The sequence below is a fragment of the Maniola jurtina genome, chromosome W (assembly GCF_905333055.1).
Source record: "Maniola jurtina chromosome W, ilManJurt1.1, whole genome shotgun sequence".
NCBI classification, from domain to species: domain Eukaryota; kingdom Metazoa; phylum Arthropoda; class Insecta; order Lepidoptera; family Nymphalidae; genus Maniola; species Maniola jurtina.
Genome location: NC_060057.1, coordinates 2,032,288 through 2,048,287, shown reverse-complemented (window position 1 = coordinate 2,048,287; position 16,000 = coordinate 2,032,288). Strand labels below are relative to the sequence as shown.

Here is a 16,000-nt window from a genome sequence, read left to right as displayed (position 1 = left end):
TTCAAAACTTGCAAAAGTAGATACCTTTTTTTTTTTTTTTTATACACAGGAAATGCCTAACGCATACCCTTCCGTCAGGGGAAACGGAGGGGTTATGTGGGGCTTGCACCCACTAAAACCTGTGTTTGTTCCTCAACGGACTGGCGGTTGCGCGGGTATCACTAATGTAGTATTCACCGCACTCCCGCCAGGACTTGACCCGCCGCCAAGCGGACGGGTCCCTTCGCTAGGCTGGCTGCTACCAGCTCCGTCTCAGAAGCGCACCCGGAACACGGCGCGCTACCTCCTGACCTGGATTATGTATCGGCTGACGAACGCCCCTTACGCCCGTCAACCGCAGGTCGGCAACTCATGGAGGCCGGAGGTCATCATTCGCCCTTCGGCGCCCGCTGCGTCTCCTGCGAGAGGGATCCACAATCAAAATTTCCCTCTCACGTTCCGCCGCCGCTTTTGCAGACATCACCTCCTCGCAAAAGGAGGCAGCGGCACTCCACGCTGTTTCACTCCGAACCATCGCTTGCACGATGTTTGGGAGCGAGAGACCACCAACACCAACTGCCGCATCGAGTGTACGGCGCTGTTCTGCCCAAGCTTGGCACTCCTCCAGGGTGTGCTGCGCCGTGTCCTCAAGGTGGTCCTCACAGTGGTGGCAATCGGGCGATTGCTCCCGACCTATGCGATGCAGATACCTACCGAAACAACCATGTCCGGTAAGTATCTGCGTCAGCCGGAAGGTTAGGACGCCATGTTGGCGCCCCAGCCAATCCTCCATGACAGGCCTTACCGCCGCTATCGTGGCATGCCCTGCGCTGGGATTATCCAACCGCTCCCTCCATTCCACTAATAAGACCCCTCGGAGCTGGGAGCGATGCCGCGCATATTCTTGGGGCATCGGTAACTCACCCCGCCCGCGCACCTCCTTATTCCACTGGTACAAGGAGGCGAGAGATTTTGCCTCAAGATCCCAGGGTGGACATCCGGCAAGGAGGCTCGCCGCCTCGAAGGAGATCGTGCGGTACCCCCTTATTACCCTGACGGCCATCGATCTTTGCGGTCTCCGCAATATTGCGACGTTGCGGTCCGTCAGAGCTTCCGCCCACACAGGAGCCCCATAAAGGGCCATTGAACGCACGATCCCAGTGTAGAGCTTCCGACAGGAGGCGTCTGGACCACCGAGATTGGGCAGCAACCGAGCAAGCGCTCCCGCAGCTCCCATCAATTTGGGTAGAAGGTGCCTGAAATGTGGCCCAAAATTCCACCGGCCGTCGAGGATGAGTCCCAGATACTTCATTGTTGACTCGACGTCGATGCGAAGGCCACCCACGATGATGTGGGATCCCGAAGGTGGCGCGCGTCGAGGGCCATGAAAGAACATCGCCTCCGACTTGTTAAGCGCCACCTCAAGACCCAGGCGCCGGATCCTCCCTACGACCTGTGCAACCCCAGCGGTTGCCAACAATGTCGCCTGCCGGTGTGTCTCGCCACACGCCGTAACCAGCGTGTCGTCAGCGTAGCAAGTGACACCGACGCCGGGCAGGAGTGCCCCGCGCAGCACCCAGTCGTAACCAATGTTCCACAGGAGTGGTCCCAAGACAGACCCCTGCGGAACACCGCACAAGCACTCTCGCCGACCCCAGCCATTCCGACCCGGGTACATGACCGCCCTATCCGCCAGATAAGCCCCAACCACAAGACGGAGGTTGTTTGGTACGCGATGGTAAACAAGCGCCTCCCTGATACAGCTCCAGGGTAAGGTGTTGAAGGCGTTCGCGATGTCGAGATTCAAGATTCAAGATTCAAGAGTTTTTTATTTGCTGAAACATTTTTTACAGTAAGATCTTATTAAGTAGTACTACATATTGTCCAGTAGAAATGTTTCACCTTATATAATCAGGCATGCAAAACTGTTCTTTGAATTCATTAAACTAAATTACATTATTACATTAAATATATCACATGTCAAATTATAATTATTACCTTATTATTATTTTAGTAAGTCAACCAATAAATAATATTATAGCAAATAGTATAATCACATCAAGTCAATAAATACAATATCAAATAGGTAACTAAGATATTTTAAAATTATAATTTTATTCATTCTTTATAATCAAAAAAATCATTTACAGTGTAGAATGTTTTCGCGCTGAGCCATTCATACAATTTTCTTTTAAATGGTCCCAGAGGTAATGATTTGATGTGATTTGGCAATTTATTGAAAACTTTAATGCACATTCCAGTGAAATTTTTTGTATACATTGCCGTTCTAGGGACACAATTCAAAACCAACCTATTAGGATTCCTTGTAGGATAAGAGCGAACATTATACGCTTTAGTGAAAAGATCATTATGCTTCTTAATAAAGACACAAATATCAAATAAATATAAACATGGCAGAGTTAACAAATCAAGTTTTTTGAAAAGTGGTTTGCAGCTATCTATTGGTGCGGCACCACACATTGCTCGGACGCATTTCTTTTGGGCAATGAATGCTCTATTAATGTAACTCCCATTACCCCAGAACATCAAACCATATCTAAGACTAGAGGCCACGTACGCATGATACACTTCCAGCCTAGTATTCATATCTACTATGTTCCTTAGCCGTCGCAGGACAAAACAAAACTTATTGACCCTTTCAGCAACCTTACCGATCTGCTCATTCCATGTTAGATTTGTATCCACGTATATTCCTAAAAACTTGATTACGTTCACTGATTCTAAATTAATGTCATCATAATGTATGTCTAATAAGGCGGGTAGATTTTTATTAAATTGAACATATTTGGTTTTGGATAAGTTTATTTGAAGATTATTAGTGTCAAGCCAATTTATAATTGATTTAACTGTCAAATTAATTTCATTCTCATGGAATTTGACACCAGAAATATTTTCGGTGGATACGACTATTGCGATATCATCAGCGAATAATACTGTTTTATATATTGTGGCTTCAGTGATGTCATTGATGTAGAGAAGAAAAAGAAAGGGGCCTAATATGCTCCCTTGCGGAACCCCAAAGTTATTGTGCTTGAATTCTGATTGGAATTCTTTAAGTTCCCTGTCGACAATCCTTTTAATTATAACTGATTGTGTACGATTGGATAGGTAAGATTCAATCCATTGAAGCACCAGTCCCCTTATACCTACATTTTCCAACTTTGACAGTAAGATGTCATGACTCACAAAATCAAAGGCCTTAGATAAATCAAAAAATAGGCCTGATGTGAACTTTTTTAAATCTACTTTTTTAAGGACTTCACTTATTAAAGAGAAAATCGCAAGCGTTGTGGATTTATCTTTTTGGAACCCGTACTGTTGTGGTCTTATTATGTTGAATTTATTACAAAAACAGAGCAATCGCTTTAGCATACATTTCTCTAATATTTTTGAGAAGATAGGGATAAGGGTAATAGGTCTATAATTTCCTATGTCTTTATGATTTCCTTTTTTGTATATAGGTTTGATAATGGATAGTTTTAGAATATCTGGAAAACATCCAGATTCGTATGATAAATTTATCAAGTGAGTTAAAACCGGGACAATGTAATTTTTTGAAGCTTTTACTATTTTAGTGCTTATTTCGTCGTACCCTTCTGCTGTAGTATTTTTTAGTGATAGTATTTCCTTTTCTACTTCACTGTAAGTCATTGGCTCTATGTACATAGATTGAGCTATACTATTAAGTTTACTAGGCATAAAGTTATTGGATTTATCTGATTTAATATTTGTCAATTCTATAAAGTAGTCGTTAAATGTTTGTGCTATTTTCATAGGTTCGTTAATAATTTCTTTTTTACTCATAATACTGTCAATAAAATCATAATTCTTAGTGTTTGTTACTTCATCTTTAACAATATTCCAAGACGTTTTACACTTGTTTTTACTGTTATGTATTCTTCGTCTATTTGTCAGCTGTTGTGCATTATAGAGAAACCGCCAACACCACCTCGCCCCGGAAAACTGCTTCCTCCGCCAAGGTTCTCACGCGCATGATTGCGTCCACTGTGGAGCGCCCCCGGCGAAAACCAAACTGATTGTCCGCCAGGTCCGGCCCCACACTCGCCAAGTGCTGGACGAGGCGATCCGCTACAATTCTCTCGAAGAGTTTTGCCATCTCGTTCAACAGCACAATGGGCCGATATGCAGACGGAGTATCTGCCGGGCGCCCCTTTTTCTTCAGCAAGACCAGCTTTCCGACCTTCCAACTAAGTGGAAACTGGCCCCGCTCCAAGCACGCGCTAAAGAGACTTAACAATCGAGGCTCAAGAGCCTTTGAGGCCAGGACCAGGGCACGGCCAGGTATGCCATCGAGTCCTGGGGCGGTGTTTTTGGCCTGAAGTCTCCGCAACACTGCTCTCAATTCTTCCGGGGTCACTTCGTGCACGTCATCGTCGTTGCCCGCGTCAGGCAATGCAAAAGGCGGAGCCATCGGTGGCGGGTTGTGTTCCTCTCTAGATGGAAACAGGGAGCAGACCACGTCCTCCAGGAGCTGCGGATCAAGACTCTGGGTCAGCGGAGGCGCCGAAGGGCGAAGTTTGCCTCTTACCATGAGGTAAGGGCGCCCCCATGGATCAGTGTCCAGAGTCTCCAGCATCTCCTCACGGGCCTTGATTTTGGCTGATTTAATAGCTGCCTGAAGGGCCCGTTTTGCCATTTTATATGCTTCATATAGCTCCGCCTCTATAGCCGGCCCAAGCTGAGTTTGGCGACGCCTCCTGCGGTGCCTTTGGTACCGGCGCCTTACTTCAACGCATGCGGCACGCAAGTTCGCGATATCTTGCGACCACCAGTATACCTGACGTCTGGCAGGAATGTGCTTGATACGCGGCATCGCCGCATCGCAAATCTGTGACAGCGCCTCTCGGAACCACTCTGCCTCCTCGTCAACACTGACTGGCCTAACTGGTGCAGAGACCCATGCCTGTACGATAGAGGCTTCCAGGAGTACCTCTTTATTTAGGCGTTTCAATGCCCAACGCGGGCCGCCCCCTCCCGAGGCGGTGCGTACATGAACGTCCAAAGCCGAAGGGGAGATATCGAATCGAATGTATCTATGGTCCGATAGTGTCTCCACCTCCTCCATGACACGCCAACCCTGCACACGACTTGCTACAGCAGGGCTAGCAAACGAAATATCCACTATAGACCCGCCCCGCTGTCTCACGCACGTGTGAGCAGAACCTCGGTTCAGGAGAAGCAGGCCTTGCTCAACAGCCCACTCCTCTAGTACTCTTCCCCGCGCATTTGTCGTTGAGGAGCCCCAAGCCGCAGATTTGGCATTGAAGTCTCCAAGAACAAGCACAGGACTAGGACGGCTTCGACCAACGACGACGCCCAAATTCCCAAGTAAGTCCTCAAAGTTGGCGAGAGTGCTGTTGGGTGAAAAGTATACTCCTGCGACCACAAATCCACCTATCTTCGCCACTACGAAGCCCCGATCCCGAACGACACTTTCAAAGGACGGAGATTCAATGGTAGTCCGCAAAATCAAGGCCACTGTGCCCGACAAATCCTCCACCCAGTCATCCCTCTGAGGGACAAAATACGGTTCAGCGACCGCCGCGATATTGATTGACCACTGCGCCATGCTCTGGAGGAGCAAGTCCTGAGCTCTGGCACAGTGGTTGATATTCGCTTGGAGGAGGCGGAGATGTGGGCCCATTATTAAGTTTCCATACTCTCTCCCTCCTGAGCCCGGGATTGTGAAGGGTTAACCCCAGGTTTGTCTTTGCCTTTCTGTTTGGGCGCGGTACAGGTTTTTGTGCCTACCCGGTGATTCGCCGGCTTGTCTGCCGCCGCACACAACATGCAATGCGGCGTGGCCTCGCATGACCCTGCCTTGTGCCCTGGCTTGCCACAGCGGTAACAAAGGTTACTGCGGTCTATCTCCGAGGAACATTGGGCCCCGACATGCCCCTCCACGAGACATCGGTAGCACCTCATGGTCCTGGGCTGCAAGATCTTGACCTGTGCCAACACCCAGCCCACTAGGAGTCGGCCACCCTCAGCGAGTTTCTTGGCTGCCGCTACTGGACAGCTGACGACTGCTGTTCCCAGTCCATTGAAGCCCGACGAAATTGGACTTGACTTCACTTGGGCCGGAGAACAGTCTCCTACCCTGGCGATGGTAGCCTCCAACTTCTCAGTGCTTACTGAGTCATCTAGGCCCAAAATGCGTAATTCGGCGTTTTTGGTGGGCCTAGACACCTTGACTCCCATAGGCTCCAAAGACGCCTTCAACTTTTCAGCGAGAGCGTCGGCCTGTGGACCGCTGCTGGCACCCGCAACTTCCAGCATGCGGGCACCAGTCACAGTGGTTTTACACCGGACACCCGCAATGCCAAGCTCACCGAGTTCGATCTCTGCCTTCGCCTTAGCAAGGACCGTAGCGTACGTGAGGCCCTTCTCCTTGACGTCGGGCCGCAGCGTTAACACGACAGCCGCAGACCTAGGGGTGCGGAGCCGTGCCTGCTGATTGGCGGTTTTTTGGGCCGCCTGTTTTGCCGCCTTGTTGGCCTTTGTTTTGGCCTTTTTGGCCTCCTTTTTGGCTCCCGCGGTCTGCCATTGACCACCGTTAGGCGGTGTGTTTGAGTGACTCTGATGTTCTGCATCAGAGGGGGCACTGCATCCTCCATGGGAGGTGGAGGGCTGCTCTGCATCAGGTGCTGGCGTGGCAGCAGAGGCCTTCCCCTTGCCTTTTCCCTTCCCTGAAGTGGCAGTCTCGGGTGTCTTCTGACTAGGCTGGCTGGAGGACTTCTGCGCCGCCTTCCGACTTTGTGTAGCCGACTTACTCGGCTTTGCAGCCATTTCCGCAAAAGAAGACGTCGCATTCCCTGCTACTCCTCTGTCCGCGGCCAATGGTGGGCGCAAAACCCGGCCCTCAATCACTGAGAAGCGAGCAGACAGGCTCGATACTTCTTTTAGGAGCAGGCGAAACTGCTCCGATTGGTACTCCTCTTGTGCGGGCTTAGAAGAACCCTCCTTCTCCCTCTTCCCCTGACGGATCTTTTGTAGGTCTGCCCGTAACTTCTCCTGTTCGAACCGAAGCTCCGCCATTTCCTTTGTAAGCTTAGCATTCTCAGCCTGCAGACGTTTGACTTCATCCGTTGAGGTACGCCTCAGCAGTACCTCCGCGGCTTCCTCAATCGCTGCTGCCGCATTTTGAAGGGCTTTCTGGTTCGTGCCTTTAAGGCCCTTGGAGGCTTTTGCCACTGTTTTGATAGTATTGACGGCCGAATGGACCCTGCTATTCAGTTCCATTCCCGTCAAGCCCTCGACTTCCATGCCGTCCGAAGCCGCAGAAGAGGTTTCCGACAGTTGACGTGCCCGCCCACAAAAGATTTCTGCCGTCAGTTCGGCAACCTCCTTGTTTTCGGTGGCTTCTATTTCTGCCTGCTCTGCGGCACGCTTAGCAGCCTCTAAACTCCTCTTAGCCTGTGCCAGACCTACATATTTGCCACTTGTAGGTGGCCTGCCTCGACCGCGTTTGGCAGGGCCTTCTTTGGGTGCCACCGCCACCTCTTCTCCGCTAAGCGGCCTTTTTCTTGCAGTGCTCATTGTGCTTTCCGCACCTACGCTCATAAAGCTCGCCGCCGAGTCTGAGTCAGACCCAGATATGTCCACCTCCTTCGTCTCCACTTCGTTCATCTTAGGTTTGTTTGTGTTTTTATCCATAATAAATCCCACGAGTACGACGGAATTACAACTTAACAGGGGCAGAGCCGTCATTGCCCAAGAAGGTGTAAATTTGTAACCCAACCAGAGGGTCCACGAAAACTCTGGCTGGGGGTGCGCTAAAAACTGATCCCCCTCTGAGGATAGAAGCATAATCCATCAGCCATTCATCCCCTCGCCGCGCACCAAACTTGAGATTTGGATAATTTTTTATAGAGGTTTATTCCTCGCAGTCCGGGCGGTCAAGCCAAGACCCTCGGTCCCAGTATGAGGTCGTGAGACATGACCATGACGCTCCTACGGGATTACGATTTGTGGCGAGGGCCGCACAGGACTAGTTCCCACACAGCCTTCTCAGAGGCAGGGTAAGTGCACACTGAACTCGCCTCTCCCTCCACGAGGATGTCTCCCTCAAATCCACCCTCACGTCTCGTCCACTGTGCCCTCTGCTAGTCAGAAGGACACGTGGAGAGACTTCCCCCCCTGCCAGGTCATTAGCCATAGCTAACAATATCCCCAAACAGAAAATTGTTAGCCATGTTACCGGGGCGCACCGGCCCAAATACTGCTCCTCCCCTCGGACGTATCCAAAAGGGACCAGCAGCACTCAGGCACACTGGGAGGTTACCTGGCTGGCACCCCAAAAAAAAAAAAAAAGTAGATACCTACAGCAATTAGAATTACACACAATTCCCATACTATCACAAAATATAAATTAATTACTGATGAATACACGCAACCGTGTTGACCAAATAACACAAAAAGAAAATTGAAATAGATAACGATCTTTTCTATTTAATTCTAAGTTGAAAAAAATAGGTTAAAATATTTTACAGCACCATCTAGAGACTTCTTTATACACTTCGTAGCCAACAACCTTCCTTGCCTGGTCCTCTATTAAGTAACACATTTTTGTGTTCTCTTACCCTACAACAGATGGCGTTAGATTTTAATCTGAGCAAATAGTTTTGTAATTAATAATATTCTAGCAAAATAAATGATTATTATGATTAAATGTAAAAATATTTATCTTATTAATTCGAGTAGATAAAACTACAAATTGAGAACAATTGACTCTAGAATCTAAATAGTCCTGTTTATTTTGCACCACTAGTCTTTCTCAAATTGTAGTTTTATCTACTTCACGATAGAGGGCTCTCTATCAATGGTTTTCATCTGCGAAAGTTATAATAAAATGTTTAATATGACTACTCCATTCTAGATGGCGTCCGTCCTATGCAGTAATAATATCGACTCGATGCTGCTTGCATAAAGTCTGTATTTTTATATCTAGGTAAATTGACTGCTCGTATAAATGACGTCAGCGATGCACAAACACATTTCAAAGCTTACCAAAGATCCCTATTAAAATTAAATCAAATAATTTTACTCTACTTCATTTAGCTACCTGCCATTAAGATTTACCTACCATAATTATATTATTAGGCCATAGACCATATTTTATTATTTAAATGCAACAGTCAAGACTCAACGGTCAGAAGACTAACAATTTAGTTCGGAAAGCAGAATCTTATGAGAAGATTAGCAAAAAACTGAGTACCTACCCAATTAATATTTTCATAAAGCAATACCTCTTTTAAAACAAAGTCGCTGTACCTACGCCTAGATCTTGTAAACTGCGCAACGGATTTTAATGCGGTTTTCTCAATAGATAGAGTGATTCAAGAGGATGGTTTATGAGTACTTATACATAGTTATTTTGTGTTTGTTGAAATATACTGCGAAGCTGGAGCGGGTCGCTTTAGTCCATACTAATATTATAAATGCGAAAGTGTGTCTGTCTGTCTGTCTGTTCACGGTCCAACAGTTTAACCGATTCTGACGAAATTTGGTACAGGGGACGAGGTACTTACATCCCGGGGACGGACATAGGCTATTTTTATCCCGGAAAATTTTCCCACGGGATTCCTGAAGAGCATTGATCAACCGATTTATATGAAATTTTGTCCATGTTTATGACATAGACAACTTTTTAACAGAGAGAAAGTGATCCTAAAAGTTTTCCGTTTTTCCTCTTGAGGTGCAGAGCCCTAAAAATGATTTTTTATCTTGTTAAATGCAAAATCTTAAATCTAAGATCTTAAAGTCTTCTACGGTATAACGTTAAATGGATTATGATACTGCAATAAAGTAATATCATAATCTTCGATCTTTACAGCCAGCTGGTTCGAGATTATTGAACTTTTTCTTCTGGTATTAGTCCTATAGGGTTATAATAATGCCACTGCTTGTACAGTTCGTACGGGACTCTATGATCTACTAAGCCACCGCCGTCCGTCAATTCGTCTGTCAGCGGGCTATAGGTATCTCGTAAACATAACTGGTAGAGGGTTGAAATTTTCACAGAGTGTGCATTTCTATTGCCGCTATAACAACAATTAATGCGATTCGGGCGTAACGAAGCGATTCAACGAAATGAAATTATTTTATTTTGCAAACAAAATAAATAATATTATGTTTACTAAATCACATTATAGATGGCGTTGTCCGTTATTAACTGGCTACATCCTACATCTGTGAATCCAACTCGCAATTTGCCGGTTTTTAGGGTTCGTACCTCAACAGGAAAATAAATAATAAATATGTTTTGAACAAGTTAACTCGCTCCGGCTTCGCTCGGGTGAATTTTCTGGAAAATGCTTTCTAGAGCCATTAGCCACGCTCAGCGACTCAATCGACGGCGACCGTTTACGCAGTCTCGCTGATAAGTCTTTGTGGTCTAGATATAGGTAATTTATAGAGAACCATAGCTCAAACTTCCAGGTCCAACAATACTTACTAAATACGTCAGTTAATCATTCATACATCCATACTAATGTTGTAAATCGAAAGTGTATCCGTCTGTTTGACTGCTAGATTTTCACAATCCATCCGATAAACCGATTTTGACGATATTCGGTACAGAGATAGCTTGCATACTAGGGACGGGAATGGGCTACGTTTTATACCAGAAAAACTAGGAGTTCCCCTGGGATTTTTAAAAACAAATGAACAGATGAAGTCGCATTTCTAGTTATAATGTAATCTACCATCTGTGTTATGTACTAATTAAATTAACATATTATTGTTTTTATTAATTATGGACATAGATGTTTTATTAACAAAACAGAAAAAAAATGTTGACATGAAAACTTTTCCACTATTAAAAAAATATTTTGTCTTTTCAGGTAAGTGAAAATTGTTCTAATGAGGAGACAGTTAACCAGTCGACAATAAACAAGGTAAGATGAATGTTCCCTAGCTATCAAAATCATGGAATAAAAATGTAAAAAGTAGCAAGAACCCTCGGAACCACCAGGGTAGAGCGTGTTGGGGAAAATATAAAAAATTAACTGGTTCAACTAGTGTAATAAAGAAAATTCAAAATACAAGGATCAACTTTTATAAAAGGCGTGGAAACAGAAAGGTTATAATTATGTGCAAAATTAAAATAAAAGTGACATTTGACAACGACGTAAAGGGTCGCCATGTAAAAATTCAAAAACTCCAACATCCCCCCGCGCGTTGGAAGCTCGCTTTCAACAGGAAATTTCGTCATCTGGTAATGGACATATCTTACTAAAAGCACGACGTACTATCCCAGTAGATGTTCTGATATCTGCCACTCTGCTTATGCCATCAGTACCAGGATATAAGGTAACTATGCGCCCCAATTTCCATTTTAGAGGCGGTAACTGGTCATCCTTTAATAATACAAGGCCGTTCACTTTGAGGGCTCCTTGACCAGTGCGCCATTTTCCTCGCTTTTGTAATTCGGCAATATATTCCTTGCTCCATCGAGCCCAAAAGTGTTGGCGAAGCTGCTCCAATCTTTGGTACCTTGTTAACTGTGATGTGGCGCTGTTCACATAGTTTGGTGCTGGCAACGACGTAAGAGGTCGGCCGATGATGAAGTGGCCAGGTGTCAACGGCATCAGATCGTCAGGTTCCGTAGATAACGGTGTAAGCGGGCGCGAGTTGAGGATTGCTTCTATCTGAACTAACACAGTATTAAGTTCCTCGTACGTTAAATGGCAATTACCCAATACGCGTTGTAAGTGAAATTTGACAGACTTAACGCCCGCCTCCCAAAGGCCACCTTGGTGAGCAGCATATGGAGCCAGAAAATGAAAATTGACACCCTCATTGGCAATGTCTTCTGACAATGAGCTGCAGTTACTTTTTAAAAATTTACTAATTTCATTAAATGCGCCGATAAATGAAGAGCCATTATCAGTATACCAATTCTTTGATTTTCCACGGCGACTCATAAAACGCCGGGCCGCAGAAAGAAAATTATTACTAGTTAGGTCACCTACTAATTCAATATGCATTGCTTTCGTAGCAAAACATACAAAAATCACAATGTACACCTTTACAAGTCTACAGCCTCTGCCTTGACGACTAGCCGATAAAATTGGCCCTGCATAGTCAATGCCGACGTTTTCAAATGGGTAACCACCTGCCTGTACCCGTTTTGATGGAAGGTTTCCCATTAAAGGCGGAACTACCTTGCCTCTCATACGATTACACCGAACGCAATTACGATAGCAAAGCTTTGCTAAGTTGCGACCACCAATAGGCCAGTAGGTTTCGCGAATAGAAGCCAATAACAGTTGTGGCCCTACGTGCATAAGTCGTTTATGCTCGTGCTTAAATAACAACCTAGTAACAGGATGTGAGGACTGAAGAATGATTGGGTGTTTCTTATCATAAGAAAAATCTGAATTGTCTAAACGACCACCTACGCGCATCAATTGGTTTTCATCTAGAAAGACGTTAAATTTATTTAAAGTGCTATTTTTAGGCAGCTTTTTGTCATTCTTTAATAATTGATACTCTGAAAAAGACTCTATTTGAGAAATTTTAATAATTAAATTCAATGCATTTTGTAAGTCACTGCTTGTTAAGAATTCATCACAAGTTTGTTTTTTACATTTATTAATGAATTTAAGAGCATATGCAATAGCTCGGTTCAAACGTGAAAAATTTGAAAAACGACTAAAATCAATCAAACTTTGAGTAGGTTCAACGTTTGTATGTAACGTGACTTCTTTAGTTTCAGGAAGTGATTTCGAATTATTATACTCGGGATTTGATGGCCACTGATTTTCATCTTGTTTTAGAAACTCAGGACCGGACCACCACAAGCTACAAGCCTGCATTAAGGCTGGGTCTAAACCACGCGATATAAGGTCCGCTGGATTTAAATCAGTCGGAACATGACGCCAGGCAGCTTTACCCGAAACTTCCAGAATTTCCGCGACTCGGTTCCTAACAAAAGGCTGTAATTTAATTGGCAACATTTTCAGCCAGCCTAGAACAATCATTGAGTCGGTCCAAAAAAAGGTTTTACGTACTTGAACTCGCAGCGATTTTGTCACTTTTTCGTACAGGCGAACACTAGCCAACGCTCCGCAAAGTTCGAGACGTGGTATCGTGGTGGGCTTCAAAGGACTCACTCTGCTTTTGGCTAACAGCAAACTAACGAGAACTTCACCGCGATCGTTTGCACTCCGCACGTACACGCAACTACCATAGGCGAGTTGAGAAGCGTCTGAAAAAATGTGTAAATCAATGAACTCATGATCATCAATGACAACGCGACGGTTAATCCTCAGATCGTTTAAAATAGGTAAACGTTTTGCTGTTTCTACCCAATGCTTATATAAATCAAGGGGCAACTTCTCATCCCATGATAATTTATGAAGCCAAAGCTTCTGTAACATAATTTTCATTGTGACTGTACAAGGGGTCAGTAATCCCATCGGATCAAAAATTTGTGAAATTACTGAAAGTATAGACCGTTTTGTAGCTTCAGTTGGAATGTTACAGTTAATCTGAAAATAAAATTGATCTAATAAATTATTCCAATATAGACCTAAAGTTTTACTGCATTCCAGAGCTCCAATGTTTAAATCAACCGAGGATTGTTTTGATTCATCGGTCATTAACCGTGAATTATTTGATTTCCACTTCCGGAGTGGCATACCTGCAGAAGCTAACTCACTGGTTACTTTATGTTTAATATCTAAAGCTTCTTGCAAAGTTTGTGCACCTGTTAATAAATCGTCCACGTAAAAATCGTGAATAATTATCTCGCCAATCTGTTTATTTTCACAGTCTAGGCCAATTTGTTTTAAGCATCTAGTTGCGAGGAAAGGAGCACTAGCTGTACCGTATGTAACGGTATTCAACTGAAAACATTTAATTGTTTCAGAAGGATTATCTCGCCAGATAATCTGTTGCAAATGTCTGTCATCTGGATGTACGACTACATTTCGATACATCTTTTCTACATCTCCGGCTAAAATAATTTTGTGACATCGAAAGCGCAATAAGATAGATAGTAAATCATCCTGAATAGTAGGCCCAACCATTAAAATATTATTAAGTGCTAAATTACTAGTAGTTGGACTGCTGGCATTATAAACCACGCGCAATTTAGTAGTCAGAGAGCTTTCGCGCACGACACCGTGATGAGGTATGAAATAACCCAGATTGCGTTAATGATTATCGCATTCGGACATGTGACCTAACTTCAAGTACTCGGACATAAAGTCTCGGTACCGTTCACAAAATAACGTATCCCGCTTGAGTCGTTTTTCCAACGAAAGGAGACAATGCTTAGCGCGCGGCAAGGAATCACCCAGAACATTGGCCGATTGTTTTAAAGGTAACCTAACACAAAATCGACCGTCTGGTAATCGAGTTGTATTTTTAACAAAATGATCCTCGCATGCTTGCTCTTCCTCTGAGTACGATGACTTAAGGCCAACTTCTTCGAGCTGCCAGAAACGCATTAAATTGGTTTCAATGTCATCGTTAACACGAGTTGAGCCATTAATTGCACTAAAATTGCATTGAATACTAGGGGATAATAAACATTTTGATACATAGCTGACTGGGCCGGCAACGACCCATCCAAATCTTGTCTCCCACAAAATCGGCTTGCCACGACCAAGGATGATTTTTTGAGAACCTAAAATATCCCAAAATAGGTCAGCGCCTATAATCATATCAACCTCAGACGGAGTGTGGAAGGCAGGATCGGCTAACTGTATGTCACTAGGAATATTTAATTCAGAAATGTTAACATGACTACTTGGAACGTAGTCAGTGAGTGACTGCATCACAAAACAATTAATCTTTGTTTTAAAATTATCTTTAAATGATTCTACTGGCACTCGACAACATTCATGGACACGAGACGCAGCATTATTTATTCCATGTACCGATCTATTAACTTGGGTACGAGGTAAGTTTAACTTGCTACTTAATTTCTTAGTCATAAGACAGGATGTGCTCCCACTGTCTAAAACAGCGCGTGCAGTATGCGCGCAATTCTGTGCATCATACACTTTAATTAAAGCTGTAGATAAGAGCACATCTTGATTACGTGTCGAAATGCAAGTAGATAAGGCAACACTAGTGCCTGTGCCTGACTCTCCGTTCGAGGAAGCGGATGTGGGCAAAGCCGGTGTGGTGGAGTTAGCCGTAGAGGTACTCACTGGAGCTCGCTTGTCGCGTGAACTCTCTGACCTATGAATAAGAAAGCTATGCTTTCTTTTGCATATACAGCACCCACTTTTTTTACACCGATTTGAAAAATGATTTGGCTGAAGGCAATTGTAGCATATTTTATAATTTGGCAATAATTCTAACCTTTGCTCAACGCTGAGATCCAAAAATTGGGAACAGTTGCTCAAGAAATGATCACCAAAACACTTAGGGCACTTCTTGGATGGCGAACTGGATGGAGACGAGTCACTCGAAGTGGTGCCTATGCTGGACCTTGATGGCGAAGTGTTGCACACCATGCTTTTGACTTTCTGTTGATTGTTAGTATTATGTTTCATTAATGAATGATGATTGCGAGACAATTCTAAAGTTTCAAGTAAATCTGCCCGTATTTTAATAAATTCCGTGAATGAACTCAACGTAATAGGCATTTCTTTATCCAACCGACTTTTATGTTCTTCCCATTCTCTAAAAGTTTTAGTATCTAGCTTGTGAGTTAATATGTGTATTAATAGTACATCCCAATTATCTACAGATTGACCTAATGACTCTAAGGCTCGCAGGTTTTTATTTACCTGATCAACAAGACGCTTTAACGATTGAGACAACTCTTTACTAATAGAATCAATATTAAACAGTGCTGTAACATGATTTTGAATTAATAACCTCTTGTTGTCAAATCGTTGACAAAGTAGGCTCCAGGCTACAGAGTAATTATCAGCGGAGAAGTCAATAGACTTTATGACAACGGCTGCAGTCCCTTCTAAACAAGATCTTAAGTAGTGAAATTTGTTTATATTAT

At 44.2% G+C, this 16,000-nt stretch overlaps 1 protein-coding gene across 1 annotated transcript; it reads right to left on the bottom strand.

Annotated features, from left to right (window-relative positions):
- Positions 1 to 11,232: 11,232 nt before the first annotated feature.
- On the bottom strand, positions 11,233 to 15,796 carry LOC123879802. The gene is made up of 4 exons (XM_045927696.1): positions 15,343 to 15,796; positions 12,426 to 14,659; positions 11,518 to 11,696; positions 11,233 to 11,236 (listed from the first exon to the last, which is right to left on the bottom strand). The coding sequence occupies exons 2-4, from the start codon at positions 14,055 to 14,057 to the stop codon at positions 11,233 to 11,235; spliced, it is 1,815 nt and encodes a 604-aa protein (XP_045783652.1). The 5' UTR covers positions 14,058 to 14,659; positions 15,343 to 15,796.
- Between the last annotated feature and the right edge of the window lie 204 nt (positions 15,797 to 16,000).

Coding starts and splice junctions, on each gene's coding strand:
- LOC123879802 (XM_045927696.1), bottom strand. CDS start 14,057: ATGGTTGGGCCTACTATTCAGGATGATTTACTATCTATCTTATTGCGC. Junction 11,697..12,425: donor ATGAAAACCAATTGATGCGC/GTAGGTGGTCGT, acceptor TTAACGTACGAG/GAACTTAATACTGTGTTAGT.